We start from the raw sequence: 16,425 nt of genomic DNA, 5'->3' as shown, positions 1-16,425 counted from the left end.
AGAATCGATATTTAAAAGGATGTGCAAAATTTAACCCCTCACAAAACATACCTTAATGACATGGAAAGAATCTTTTGATATGCAAAGATTTTTACATTCTTACCTACTGTTGAACTTCTCTGGGTGTTTTTCTCTCATGATATGGAATCTGTGGGCAATTGAAGCATCCTAATGGGAAAAAGAAAACCGTAAATCCATCGTGACAGGAAAACAGTCAAACCTAAGACAATAACTGTAAACAAGGCGTATCATTTGTAAGGTGCTCTGTGAACCATCATTTTCAAGAAAAGCAATACTCTTGGCACTTAGAAAGCTTACAGGTACACTGTTCCAAGCACAGGATATATCTGAACTTGATTATTTATTAAGTATTACTTGTCAGAGTCTACATCATTGAACATGATTGTTACGTTTACTGAAAGCATCTTTGACTTCTGTACAGCAAATATCACCCAGATATGGCAACAGTTAACAGGACCATTCATACAGTTCTTTTTTGCTGGAATACTAAATAAAGTCAATGAAATCTATTCCTTTGGTACAGCTGAGTGAGAGATTCAGCAGCATTGTATACCTTGTTATTTGCATATGGACATTCAATAGTTTTCTGTAAAATATGATAGAAAAAAGAACTAAATGCCAGGAGATGCCCTGTTTGCTTTATGTCAGGATGTGAAATCATGTGGGGAAAAATTGATTTTTTAATATAAAATAGAGACTTTTAAATTAAATTAAATATATTTTATAAAAAATACATTTAAGTATAGTAAATTATGCTAACAATACATTTAAATAACAAGTACGTGAAATAGAGTCGTTGTATGAAATCCTCATGCATGTACAGCATTTTAAAAAGAACCAAACCATTATGGTGGTGGGAGTTGCTGAAAATAGAATATTTGGAACCGATGTGCTAGAATCAGTTTTCACAGCACTTTTTTATCTTCTTTGCTCATAAGAAAAGAATGTTTTCCTCATTCCAGATCATGTAAGATTTATTTCACAGATCAATAATGAAAAATTTGCAAACTGGGAATTAAGAAAGTAAAAAGTTTTTTCATCTTTTAACATATTTATTAAAGGAGGTGTTAAAAGTATGAAATCCACCAACTATTCAGTCTTAAACGAGATAATAGTCACAGAAAAATCCATTTGGTCCATGATTTTATAATTATGTCTTAAAATACTTCATATATAGGAATACAAATATAAGAAGAGTTAGTTCAGTTAGAAATTTAAATGAATCTCAGTTTCCACATAAAAAGAGTTTGACAAAACCTATCACTGTAATCAATTACTCTGTATAAGAAAAAATACATTAATTACCATCTTAAAAGATTATGGAAATATAAAACCTAGGAATTTTAGAGAAGTATCAAATTTAGTATGAAATCTGTATCTAGCAAAGTTTTAAATTATTTTCAAAAAATTAGAATTTGCATTTGGAGGAAAAAAGGAGATACTTAAATTTTATCTTATTGCTGATTCTAAACATGGTTAAAATATTTTGTTTAGAATAAGTTTTATTTAAACCAATCAATTGTAATATAAATCACAAATAAACAAGGAAGCCTTTAGTACAGATATATAGGTACCTAATAACATTAAATGTGGCTGCAACACCTTATGACTAACATATTTTAATTCACCTATAGCTTAAATAGTGCATACCCCATGGCCCAACCACCTTCAGGTTTGGTTTACTAACTTAAAGGTACTTTGAAAGTATAGATGTATGAAGTTCAAAATCATGTCAAAGAGAAACCTGTTCAGACAGGTTGATAATATTTAAATAAAATTTTAAGATTATGAATAATAAAATAAAAGTGACAATATTGTAGATGCACTCTAAGTACCCAATGATGTAGCATAGTACAGAATTTTTAGGGAACATCTTGTGAACACTGATCAATTAAAATCAGTTACTGGCATCACTCAATATCCTTGCCTCACTGAAATACCAACTTTATCAATGATTTCACTATGTAGCTTCTACACATGTATAGAGTTTGTTGGTTATTTACTTATTTTCCTGTTATATATCTTTAATGGACATTTAACATTTGACTGTTCTACAAGGAAATTACAGCAAAAATGGTTAATAACTTGGTTAGTCATAAAATGCCTTTTTGCTCTGTCCTGTCATCCAAACCATCAGCTGGAACTTTCAGTGTTATATTCTCAAACTGCGTTCATCACTACTCTAAATTTATTTTTATGCACAGTGCAATTTTATAAGGCTAATATCAAAAAGTATCCAGGTGATCCTACAGTTCTTGGAGAGGGATGAAATAAAGCTGACAGTAAACCCTGAGACATCACACTTCTAAACAAAGCCTGCCAGCTGAACTAGAGTAATAACTCTGTTAACTTTAGAAAGACCCCATCATTCATAGTTTATCCCAACATTAGATGTGCCAACATTAGAAAAGTATATTTGTTAGCCAGTTCTATATGAAAAAGAAATAAAAGGATTACTGTCGTGGTTAACAGTTAATTTTCTGCACTCTGAAGCAAAAGAAAAAGACAGGCCCAAGACAGAATGAATAAAGGAGTAGTAATGTATTTGACAGAAACTAGGAAACACTAATCAAGGACTAACTGTCTAATGAATGAAATGAAAAGGCTAATGTGCTTACTCATGCATAACAAATGCAAGGCACAAACAAGCTAGGGATCAATGCCCACTGCAGATGGCAAACAGGCAGTTGTTTCCATGCAAGGTTGATTTGATCAAAATTTTCCCCTGCCTGAACATTTGCTGACTCCAAAACAGATCAACTAACTTAATGAGCCTAGAGGTAACAAAAGTAATACGCAAAGCTAATTTTGACAGGCATAACACAAGACAGGAACGTCAGACTGATTTTATACAAAAGCTGTTGAAAGACTATTTTTATTAATGGAGAGTAAGCCAGAGTAGTAACTACAGCTCAGAAGAAGGGGATCTGCTAAGGTTTTGCTCAGTTGTACTGCCCAACTGCTCTTTCGAACACTTGAGCACAATGTACAGAGTCCTTTGATTCGTTAGCATGGGGACCTCTTCCCAACTGTAACTCCACACACACTACAGGAAAACCTGGAAACCTGAAACCATCCCATGCTGGTTAAATGTCAGCAAAATAACACTTTGATTTAGGGGAAAAAAAGAAGAGAGAAAAAAGAAAAACCTAAAATGAATTTTCTGTATTCCAAATGTCAATCATCTTTTATTTGTATATGATAGTACCATGAGTCCTAGTATAAATGAATGAAAAATGACTGGAAGAACTAAAAGTAATGGGAACTTGGGAGGGGGTAGGAATGCAAGCTCTGTCTCCTAAGAGCTGCACCCCTGAATCCCAAGGAACAGTCATTAAAGTTTTGTATTTCTGGATGAGGAGAGTGTAGGGTCCTTCACTGTCAGCTGGTTCACCTACCTTTGAAATAGGACTCATTTTAGCCATTTCAAAAAGAGGCATCTAGCCTAACCTGTGTAGAGCTTACAACTATTGTTGGACCAATAAAGAATGAATTTCTTTCTGTGTCACAAACTATATTAAAATCACCTAATTAAATAGAGAGAAAACCAGAGCAATATCCATAAGCATGGTAAGTCGAATAGTGTTTGCAGATTGCCGCCTGACAATGCTGACCTCCCCAGCTACTTGATATTGTGCATGGCCAGTAAAATATGAGAAACTACTTCTGTATTTGATAATAAAACTGATGTAAAAGAGAAAACCCAGCAGTCAGTAAAGCAAACTGACATGCCTTATGATATTACTTATCCAGGTAACAAGTGAACAGTTTTTTTTTTTTTTTATAAAGGTCATTTGACAGGCAGATACCACTATATAATTAATACCACCTGTGGGCATTATTTATTCATTTCTATTAATAAATTGTATGCTAGCCTGAAATACAATTTTCCAGCAGTACTATACTTGACTCTAAATAATTTTTATTTTTAAAAGTAACACATTGAAAGTGCATACAAACATGCCTAAAATCTGCAAGAGCTTTATTTTTAATTAAAATCTGAGGGGACAATGCTGTCAGGCTGGTTGCAAGGTGAAAGGAGGAGGAAGGTCTCATGGGATCACTGTAACACGAAACGAGTACCATGCTTCAGCCACAAATTCCATTTTATACTTAAAGCATTGTAGTATTTTTCACCAAACATCCAAGAATGGAGATAACTATTTCAGGAACACTTTCACATCAAAATCAATGCTGGTGCACAAAGTAATGCTGGATAGAGAGCATTTAAAACCAGAATTAAGTAACTAATTAGACCATTTTATGTTTCTGAGAATAATATATGAATATTTAGGTCATATGCTATTAGTCTAAATACTTAATTTTTTCTTAAGATATATAATTTTTTTCTTTATTTATATGTCAGATGTAATATATGGCAATGGTGTAGATTATGATAATTTCTTTGGCCTTTCATTTTACAGCATCAGCAATCTAATCTGAAAAAAACTACCATGCTTTATTGCCTTTTGTATGCCTCTCTAGTTTTGATGGTTTCCACTCACTGCTGTAGCATTTTGAAAGCAGAGGTGAAGGAATGGGTGTTTGAAGAACACACGATGCAGTTTATCCCAGTTGAAAATTACAAAATTGTAAACATACTTTTAAAAAAGTACCTCTTTATCTCCCAAAAATTCAACATGGACATATGTGTGATGAACATGTAGACACAGACACATATATACACCCTTTATTTGAATCTGTTCAGAGTCTGAAGTAGCTGAACTATCCTTCTTATATCTCACACAGGTTTGTTTTAAATCCTGACAGTGAAGATAGAGAACAGACAGAGCATATCTGAATCTACTCCTAGGAAATGGAAAAAATATTTTAATTGAACTAGGACATTTCTCAAAGTGACCTGCCAAGAAGAAAAGAAGCTTAAGTTGCTACACCTCTTTAATACCTTATGATTGACTTACACACATATATATTCATCTTTTTAATGGGTATTAGCATTACCGGAAAGCAATCTGAAGCAGTCTTTTCAGAGGAGTAACCTTATACATTGTGAATAACCTTATAGAAAGATTAATGCATTTAATATATGTCTATCTATAAGCTTGCTGTGATTAAAATTTCCATTAAATAATAATTTTTATGCTGGTGAACAAACAAATGACCAATGCGCATCTTCTTTGGATATAAATGGTCTGATTATTTTTTTTTCTAAGATCCTTCATTAATTAAGGCTTAATGGATCCACAAGGCTAGGAAGCTTAAGGGATAATTCAGCAACCTGTAATCTCTGGATCAGAATGCAAATCTAACCTGAACAACCAGTTAGCACACATCAGTTATTAATGTGGAATAGTACAGATGTACGAAAAATATAATTGAAAATAGATTAAGAAAAGTTTGCTGCAGTGGCTTTAAAACTAGAAGTTATTTTCTAAATAAACAAACATCCTTATGATTATGTGTTCTACTGTCTGCACATACACACAAAAAGCAAAAAACGTAGATACATCATTTGTTTTAATATTTCCCACCCCATAACAATCCACAGTCTCAAGTAAGCTAGTACTGAACCATTCAGTGATCTAAATCTAGAAAAAAAGGTACTGAAGGAGCTTCAGGTCAGGTCTTGCCTTGTTTTAATCAAGTCTTCATTTCATATGTAATTTCCAGGTATTTTTGATTCAATTATGTGCATTAACCTGAGAGAAAAAAATTCTAGCATCCTCAAAAAAAAAAAAAAAACCCACACATAAGTTTTTGGTTAAACAATAATTATGATAGTAATTTTTTTCATGATATTCTGAGCAAGTGTATCTGAGAAAGGTGATAGCTTGAGAAGGTCAGAGATTTCAAACTCTTGGATACAGCTTTACTAAAAGTTAATGAACATTCACTTTCTGGGGAAAAAAAAAAATCTGAGAAATTTGTGTTCCTGGTTTTCCAAGAAAAACATAGAAACTGTCAAGATAATGCTATTCATTTTGTCAGTGATATTCTTAACAGCCAGCCCTCTGATGGTCATGTTTAAATACATTTCAGCTCTACATGTATTACTAAGACAAGTGACAGTTCATATTTTAGATACTCATTTAAACAAGTAATATCTCTAAACCCAGGACGAAATATCAGCAACCAGAGTATTTATAAATCATAGGTAAAAGACCAGAAGATGGTATAGTTAGAAATAATAACAAAATATTTGGAATGGGCCTTCAAATGTAAGCATGTTTCCCCATCCTTTTCATGTGAAGTCAGTTTTCTGTTGAATTTCTGACACTATATATACATAATTTAGTACTAGAAATATTTCACAAAGACACAGGATCCATTTTACAGGGTAAGATTTGTTGGTGAAAAAACCCAAACCACTACTGTGTTCTCCCTATGTTTAACTATAACATCCAACTAGTGGACATGTACACAAATTGACTCATCAGAATTTACTATTGATCAGTTCATATAGGGTAAGCACACGTCCCAGCTGTGTAAAGGCCAGTCTAGGGACTAGTCCTGTAATATAAGCCTCTCTACCAGTACCTCAAGGATTTTCTTCGAGGAGCTATTTTGGATTTTAGAAACTACACTAAATTTCTATGTATCCATATTTTTAAATTACTAATCAAATTCATGGGCCATCAAAGAAGACTGGAAGATAAGGCAGTTCCGTTATTACTAGAGTAGATGACTAAAACAAACAGTGCTCCAGGACTCAATACAACGCAGAGGACATGTACCCTGTAAGATGATCTCTGCTGAGGATACATTGTGCTCCTGAGCACATCTTCCTTTCTTTATATTTGGTCACCCTAAATTTACTGTAACTAGAGAAGGGTTTTTCTAGATCCATGCTGAGTGTTTATGTGGTCACTAAAAACAGAAGAAAAGTGATCACGTGGCAATTAGCCAACATAGCCATATTGAGAGTGTATTAAATATCTGTATATTGAAAAGACCTCTGTGGTAAACCTTTAGTAGCATTTCTGATAACTGCTATGTTGAAATCGTCCCAAATTATTCTGCACAATGAGTTTGAGCATAACACAATCAAGGACACAGCTCAGATTGAAAGTCAATGTAAGAGATGCAATGTAACGAAATTGGCTGTTATTTTGTCTGTTCTTCAGAAACACACAGTGATGGCTCAGATATCTTCAGTAAAAAGCACAGCAATGAAGTTTACATTAAGAACCTGTATAGCTTGAAATGAATGCCTAAAGAGGAAACAAATGAGTAATTCTCCCCCCTAAAAAAAATTACTAAGCATTTTTTTGTGAAATACTAACTAATGCAATCACATTAAAAACATATCACAAAGAAAAAGTTATTATTGGGATAAGGATAAATTGCTTATACCTTGTCTTCAAAAACCTATTTATGGCTTTCAAACAATGTCCTAATAAAAAAAAAAAAAAACAAAATCCCTTTGAGTATTGTTATTTTGAGTTTTGATTAATTTGGCTTTAGTGTAATACTCTCAGTGGTTAAGTTTAGGCCTTAATTTTAGGTGCCAAAACTGTCAGGGTGGTATCTTTATCGTCCCGATATGCTCAACAGCAAGAACTAAACTCTTTGGAAAGGTTCTTCCAAAAAACATGTAGATGAATTTCTGTTTTCAATCATTGTTTGGAAATCTTTTGTTAGGAGCACATCTAGCTGCTCAACTTTATGAAGCTATGCCTGAAATGCAGCAGTTTGAGGAGTCCTCTGAAATCTTCACTGGGGTTCAAGCCAAATCTTGTATCACCACCCATTTTTATGCTCATTTGCTTGATAGGGATCAAATAATAAATGTTCACCTGACTTCTCCTTAGCAACTCCCCATAACTTGTTAGTCAAAGCCCTGGCAACACAGCCTTATAATTTTCATACATATTTATGTTATTCATTTGTTTCCATAGCAGATATTTATTTTTATAAGAAGTATGCTAACCCTGAAACATCTCTCATTGATTTACACTCTGAAAGAATATTTTTCTCTTAATTGAAAAAGGTCACTGTTTTCCTCATTCATTATGTTTACAATTTGAAATTTAAATTTTTGCATTAGAATATTATTTATTATCTTCCCTATTGGACAAATATTAATTCATAAAAACCCCAACATACTCATAAATTAGGACTAGATATTAGATTATTTAGTTACAGATGTTCTCCCTCTCTCTCTCTCTCTCACTGCACTAATTCACAACAAACTTTAAGATCCTCTCCCTCACATCTTTTAAATAGCCTCTTAGCTCTTTCTTGAAGGTGTAAAAGCAACTTTCTTCACTTCTGCTCAATATCTGCACTTGTTCTTGTGTTGCTTTGATAAAAATAGTTTCTGAATCCTTCTACCTTATTTTCTCGGGTTTGTCTTCACCTGTGTAATACCAACTAAGCAGACACAGGTTTTCTGCATCTCCTCATAACTCAGACTTTCATTTTCAAGTGTTTTTTTCATTTGTGTCAAGCTTCTTCCTTGCAAAGATTTCAGGATTTCCCTGTTCACCTTTTCTAATTACATTATTATTGACCTACTTCACCTTCATTGTCTTCTCCATTTGACTTTTGGTAAATGAGCCAAAATTCTGGGAGCTTTTGCCCTTAAAAAAGGATAGTTATCTTGTATGTTCCACATTATTTGATAAGTAGCTCTTTTAATGCCAGCTCTCTCCCTTTCAGGCAGTTCTCCTGGAACCTTATTCCAGAACTTCTATCTCTGACAACAGCTTCCAGGATCAGTGTCAGTACACTTTCTTCTATTCTCCCCGCAGCATTTTTTTCCCAGTGCAGATAAATTCACCAGCACTTTTCTGACCTACAGGAGCAGAGTCCCTGACAACACCACTAGCCTGCATTTTCCAAGTGTCTCCACTGATGAACAAGTGATGACTTCAGAGACTTTGTGAATGACTAAGATATTTGTTCAGTGTATTCAGCATAAGTGTTATGTCTAAGAAAACACTGTCCTCAGACTTACTCTTTCGATGGTCTCTGAGTCATAAGGCTAGACATTCAGATGCAAGAACCACCTACCAACAATGTACTGGCATACAGGCCTTTATTTTTATTTGAGATTTACACCCTGCACAAAAAAAAAAAACCAACCCACAAAAAAACCCAAACAAAAAACCTGTTTAATTGATACTGCTTTTAAGATTACTATATTCGTTTTCTCCTTTTCTTTTGCTGCACAGTTTTTTCTTCGTATATTTTACTTCTGTAGTCTGCTATTTAAAAACATGCTGCAAAATATATGGAATACCAGAATAAGCTCCATTTTTTCTCGTGGAATTCAGGACTGCTTAGGCTCAAATGCAACATCACAGAAGTGCAGTTAACTCAAGCAGAGTCTTTATGTTGCCTATATTTCATGTGTTCTTAATCTTAACTACACAATAAGCTTCTTGTTAAGTGTGCAGTTGTAGAATACTGTTTCACATGGAAAGAAAACCAAGTCATCACTGCCAAGCTCCTGATGTAAGTTCTAGATGACTACACATTAAAGCCATGGAAGCACCACACACTGAGGGCAAATTCTTTTGTCTACAGTTTGAGTGGGTGACGGTGTCAAAACAAGAACAAGAACAAAAGCCTTCAGTTCTTGCCATTGTTTGGTGACAAGTCTTGGTGTGAAGTCTGAGCAAAGAGTACAAGATTCCCCATTCCCACACAGGCTTCTATGGAGGTTACTTAAAGCTTCCTTTCTCTTCCACTGATCTAGACCACTTCCTTTTTAACCAGTAAGCACTTGGGATCCAGTGGGAAGGTAATGACAGTAGCTGCAGAGCATTCTTGGAGGCACTAGATAATACTGTCCTGGTAGGGAAAAAATGAGATGTATCCTACTCTTTTCATGCATTTAAGCATGACAAATATTTGCACAGCCTTTAAGGGCTTCCAAGTTCTGAAGAAGCAGTAGAAGAGACTAATGGAATGATTAATGGCTTGGTTCTCCCTAGAACCAGCTTGCCTTACAGCAGAGTGAGGTCATAGCAAAATGGCAGAAGAGGTTCACATCAAAGTGAGACAAACCTATTTAATAAGTAGTGCGAAAATGCCTGGGTAACTGAAAAGCCTCCAAGCATGAGCTAGAGATACAGGAGTCACTCATGCCAAGCTGACCCCCAACAGATTGGTTTCTCTGACTACCTAAAAGGGTACTGCAAAAATACAATTCAATGTTTATAGAGGTATTAGATTGAACAGATTAGACCCTACCTCATAGATCATCTTCATCACATATTGGTTTTATTGCTACTATTACTCTATAATTGTAACTTTGAAGGCGAATGCATACTGGTCTTCATACACAGTGTAAGTGGCCAGACTCCTTCCTGGAGTGCAAAAACCTATCTAGTTCCAGCCCTCTGCCATGGGCAGGGACACCCTACACTAGACTAGGCTGCCCAAAGCCCCATCCAACCTGGCTTTAAACACTGCCAGGGAGGGGAAAATCAAATTTTATATATTTGATTTTCCTCCTGAAACAGATCAAGCTTTCTCTATGGCTGCTTTGATTAAATAATTTAGGTATGTAAAACATTTTACAGATATGATCATTTCAGAGATGATGTATGGCACACAGAGGTTATGCAGTATGCATTTTCATAGTCTCGACATTAAAAGGCTTTGAGGTTAAATACATTTATTTATTCCACAGAGAGGTTCTATTATGTGGTATAAGGGGAATAAGGTTATTACCAAAATGTTGATGCTTAGTGACAACAAAAATTGCCCTTTATTGTACCCAGGTCACTAATAATTAAGAACTGTAAATGTATTTAACAAAATTAATACGCAGTTAAATCTGGCTTCAGCTAGAAAAGAAAAAGCACCCAGAAACTACCGATTCTATTTTTCACTGTTGCTTTATGTAGTCATACATCAGTAATAAGCAATCTCACTGAAAAATAAAAATATGGTTCTTGATGCAGTCAGAAACCTTGGAAAGTGAACTAATGCCCTTGACTATGATTTCACACATATGGATTTCTGAACCCAAGAAATCAAAATGTCCATATTGCTTTAGAAGTGCTGCACTGATTCTTCAAAGAGGATAAAAAAAAATGTTTTTGTTGCCTTTCATACGCCATAGGTCCCAGTCTGCAGAAGACTGCTGAAAAGGTCTAGAGAAGTGTATGATGAGTAGATCTGAAAAATTCCTTAACTTTTCTAGCAAAAAAAAATTCCCTCTCCCGAGTGTGCACTTGCATAATGCTTTTTGCTTAACCATCTGGACAGGCTCAGTGCGTCACGGTTGTTTAGCAACTTACGGCTTTCATGGTAGCTTTGAATATGTTATACCAGTATCCTCAGCCTCAAATTGTTTGGGAGGATTCTATATCTGCATAAAAACTCCTTGCCTAAGTCCCATTTACTCAGGATTTCCAATACAGATAAGATTTTCAAGCATAATAAGTTATTTACACTAAATACTGGGGTACAATTCCCCAAATTAATTATCTAGTTTACAGAGTAACTTTCCAAATGATCAATCAGCTGAGGGTGCAGCAAGCTGTAATGCAGGAGCATGAACAGCAGAACAACAACAAAAAAAAATTGTTTCCTTCTCCTCTGAAGCCAGCATCCCTTAAAATAATGCTCTCAGTTTGAAAAAAGCCATGGACCATGGAGTCACATAGATACAGGAGAAATATTATAAGTGAGCAAAAATTACAAACTATGCTTTTATTTCCATGGTCAGCTAGGCCCATAAAATTTCTTTGCAAAGAACTCGAATGGGACAATTTCTTTGAACTCCAGGACAGACAGTTATGTCATAAACATTTTTTACAGATGAAGGACCACACTTTTTTGGTAACAATAACTCAATCTGCTTCATGAGATAGACATTCTAAATAAATCTTTGGTCCAAATGAAAACATAATCAAATCACTCTTCAACTTTTCACCTTAAAAACCAACAATGCAGTAGGCTGAAAGCTGCTCCTAGAATTTTATAAATTTGTAAATCGAAGAGCACCTGTTTCTAAAATGCTGATTTGCTCAGCTACTTAAATAATGTAATCAATACTAAATGACAAGTTAGTATTCCTAAAGTTGCTGCACAGTAAGCAAACACTTGTCTTGCCAATGTTTGTAATAAGTAATCCTTGTAATTATAGCAAAGACAAATGTAGTTAATATTAACTTTTTACTCAAGCATATATATCACATCTATATGACATCAGCAGTTATGTAGGAGCAAGAAGGTTTTAAATATCGAAGTATTTTGTATAGTACTAGTATTAATAAAGGCAATAAAAATCAGTTAAATCCTACTTTTGTAAGGTTAGAATTTTGTTAATGAACAATCAAAACTTTCAAAAACTTCTGCAATATAAAGATCAGTGCAAACAGAAAATTCACAAACTTTTAGAAAAGTCTGAAGCCAGGCTTTAGTTTTTCTTTTAGTTACAGATAGGTACATTGTTTCAAAGCCATTTCCTATCCAATCACATGAAACCTATTATTGCCACATTCCTTTAAGGACAGCTTGGAACACAGCAGACATTTCTTTCTGACAAAATGCAAGCTTCAGTTCGAGCTGCCATGACTTTCCAAAGAAATGAATCCATGTCAACGTTCCCCAAAGGGGAATTTCATAATGGCCTTAATTTATACATTATCTGTGACGGAATCACTGCTTCTGGAATAAGGAGCATTTTTTGCCCTTAGTTTTCTTTCAGAAAAAATACTTACACTGTTTGAAATTACTAAAGTATCATCTACAGCAATTTCACTCTTATTTCACAAATTGTAAATTATGCTTTCTGAATTATGGATGGAATTTTTAAAAGGCTTCCATTTTTATAGTCTTTTGAAAGGACAATGAAATCTATAAAAAACCAAGATTACAATTTCAGCATTTAAAATCTACACAAAGTAATTCAAACAAATGTTATGACATTTAAGATAATGAAACCCTTCATTTATGCCAATGTGTCCTACTTCACATATAAGGAGTCAGAACAGATGTCCAAATACTGTAATGCCAGAAGAAAGTTAGGGCATATCTTGATTAATAATCTCACAGAAGTCCATGGTGTCTCTTTAAAACTGGCATGCGTTACTTGAAAACATCTATTCAAAATCCATTCTAGGAAACACAGCTAGACAAAGTGTTCCCAAGACAAAAGGAAAACAATAAAGCTCTGTATAACCCTTTTAGCAATGTAAGCTGCATATTATCGACAGACCATTCATTGCAATCAACAAATGATTAATTGCAAATTTGTTGCTAAATTGACCGCGAAAAAGACAAGCTTCGGGGTACTGTTAAAGAGGAAAAACTTATGTTAAAAATGATTGGAGACTTTTTGTAGTGAATTAATTCTAATCGATACTCTTGTTGACTACACAGTGGAATAATGACTTCCTTAAATAGCGTGTGTACCCATTATTGTAGACATTCAAATTAATATTTAACCTAATGTCTTGCTTTTTTTTTCCCTCCTTTTGAAACAGCATTTTTCTAATTTCCCCTTTAAGAAGTACAGTCTATCATCAACTGCAGCAAACCCCAGCTTTTTTGATATGTCTAATATCAATCGAGAGGCATAATACACAAGTTATAAAAAGTTCTAATACAGAAGTAATGATGTTTCTTTAGATTATTTACATTAACGTCTTTTTAAGTACTCCTGGCACGGATGAAATGCCATTAAGCATATCTACCTTATAAATTACTGACAACTATGCAATCATTGCAAAGGTATGATTGCAGATTTTCCTGGCTATGCCATTTTTCCCCTATTGTACATGCCATCATGTAACTAAAAGTTAACTTTGTAATGATAAAGACATTTCATTCCTGTGAGTGACAATGTACTAGTGAAAAATAGATAGCCCTTGTTGAGACTTGTGTGTTGGGGTTTTTTTTTGCATGGTAATGTTATCTTGAAAAGTGCTTTGGCTTCTTACATTTGATCAGGATTCTGGTTCTCAAATTTTCATTCAAGAGAAAATTCCATTCATTTACAAACATTGCTATTGATAAAGAAATCATTTAATGATTTAAATACATTCACAGCTAAGGCCTAACTTACAGTTTTGACTATGAATGGACTAATGCATATCTTTAAAAGTCTCTCATTAGTAAAAACTTTTCAAGAAGTAAGTTTCTCATAAATGTGGTATAGACTGCAGAGCTGAACTATTTTTATTCTATTTTTTTTCATTGTAATATTATAGAAATATTTTTAAGAGAATCTATTGAATAGCCATTACTACGGCTTGCGGGTTTTTGGGAGGGAAGAAAAAAAATATTTCCAGACACTAGAAACCTTTTTCTTCTACTTCACAACTACTCCTGAAACATAGATTAAAAAAAAAAAAAAAACAAACAAAGATATAAATTTGAAAAGATTCAAGTTTCTTTGACTCCAAAGGAAATGATAAATTTATCTAAAAAGCACAAACAGACAAGCTAAGGACACAGCTCAGAGCTGAGAGTTAAGCTGTTTACAAATTAATATCACTGTTAAATGTCTATCCAGGACAAATTTTTTACTTGTTAAGATTTCTGCTTTACAGATCTCTGAAATATTGTTTTCTTTGAGGAATTACGTAAAACCCCCACAAATTCTAGCTTTCAGATGCTCAGCTCAAGAGTAAAACCGGAACCCCACAACCATACCCAAAGCTCTATATGACCAAGTACTTCAAACCTTGACTGAAAATCCAGTATGTGTTACATATATAGATATATATATATATAGTCAAATATATCTGGCCATAACACTGTGTCCCCTCCACTGGAGCCTTCAGTGAAGTTGTTCTGCTCGCTCTGTATCCAGAGACTTGCAAGGAGTTACTCAAGACTATTTAGAAGAATTTAGCAGCGTTTATAAAATAACTCCATCTAGTCCAGTGTCTTGTTCCCTGTTGGGGTTAAAAACGGATTCTTGAGGCAAAATTTAGAAAGGCAAGCATGAGGTGATACTTACTCAGCATACTCTTTCAGCCTTCAAAAATCTTTTGGCTCGGAAACTCAGCTGATGGAAACCTCCTGAGTTCCATCTAAAGCAAATGCAAAAACTTGCATCTGGGATGGAATAATGCCACAATACAAGCTTGTGCTGACTTTCTGGGAAGCAGATCTCCACAGGTCCTTGTGACAGTATATTGAACGTAAGTCACCAGTGGAAACTTGCAGTGATGGCCAACAGTATCCTGGGCCCTATCAGCAAGAGTGACCCTTCCCCTCTGTTCATCATTTATGAAACCACATTTGGAGTACTGTCCAGTTTTGGGCTCCTCATTACTAGCAAGACTATGGACATACTAGAGCATGTTCAGCAGAAGGCCATCAAGCTTTTCAGGGATGGCAGCACATGCTCCTTGAGTAGCAGCTGAAGCAACTTATTCAGCCTCAAATCAAGCTGCTAATGAGAGATTTTATTGCTCTCTACAGCTATTTGATCACAGGATGTAAAACAAACAGCTAGACTATTGTCAGAGGTGCACAGTGATGCAATGAAAGGCAAAAAGATGCAAGTCAAACACTGCCCAGACAGATTGTGGAATCTCCGTTCTTGAACACGTTCAAGATCCAATTAGAGAAGTCCCTGAGGAAACTGATCTGATTGGACTTGCTTTGAGCAGGAGGTTAGTTCAGAGGATCTCCAGAGCATCCTTTTCATCTGAATTATTCTCTGAGAGCTAGAGGTCCCTGTTGAATACTACTTCATGAACGTCTCTTCCATGGTCTCTTAAGCCCATTCACTGGGAGCATCTTTGGAGGAGTTCTGCAGTTTAATTATATGCTGTGTAGAGAAATCTTTCCTTTTGTTTGCCTTAAAGCTGGAACCTAATAGCATCATTTGATGCATTTCAGCTTTTAAACTAGAAGAAACAGTAAACAAATTCATAACTCACCCTCTCCTTCTCACTCATAACTATATAGACCAAATATCTTTGCTGTGCTTTCTATACCAAAGAATTTTAGCTTATGTTACTGATATCTTTATGGAACTACTACTTATCTGTGATCATTCTTCTTGCCTTTTTATTAAATCTTCTTCTATTTTGATGACATATGTGAAATGAGAGAATTAAAACTGTACACACTAATTCAACAGGTAGGCACACCTCAGGTGTAATAGTAATCTTTTGTTTTGGTTATGAATTTCCTAATAAGAAGCCTTTTATACAATAAGCTTGAATATTAAAGTCACCCGAGAAACAGAAGACTGAGCTCCAGGAATATGTTCAGATATTTATGTGGGTTGAAACCACATTTTCATTGTCTAAACAGAACATATCATCAGCAGGCTAAATTGTTTATTTTTACAGGGAAAGTCATGCTCTGATGAAGAATGGATAAAAGATTCATTGAAAAGGAACACAGGAGGAAAATGTGAGCCAGAAAGCAGACATGACTACACATGTATGTGGTGCTGGTGCATGCAAGGAACAGAGCCAACTGATATAGTGGCTTAATGATGAAGTTTTGTTGACT

At 34.6% G+C, this 16,425-nt stretch overlaps 1 protein-coding gene across 4 annotated transcripts in view; it reads right to left on the bottom strand.

Annotated features, from left to right (window-relative positions):
* The window catches only part of DGKB (diacylglycerol kinase beta), a gene marked incomplete at both ends in the record, with an annotated part of 316,588 nt that overhangs the window by 135,230 nt on the left and 164,933 nt on the right, over window positions 1–16,425 (bottom strand). For all 4 annotated transcript variants that reach the window (XM_084260022.1, XM_084260024.1, XM_084260023.1 and 1 more), the window contains one exon: window positions 104–168. In XM_084260022.1, coding sequence (XP_084116148.1) covers window positions 104–168 — 65 coding nt within the window. The remainder of the gene's footprint in view (window positions 1–103; window positions 169–16,425) is intronic.

This window comes from Gallinula chloropus (genome assembly GCF_964237585.1).
Source record: "Gallinula chloropus genome assembly, chromosome: 2".
In the NCBI taxonomy this organism is placed as follows: Eukaryota; Metazoa; Chordata; class Aves; order Gruiformes; family Rallidae; genus Gallinula; species Gallinula chloropus.
Note: the sequence above shows the minus strand (reverse complement) of the source record. Positions and strands in the feature narration are given on the sequence as shown.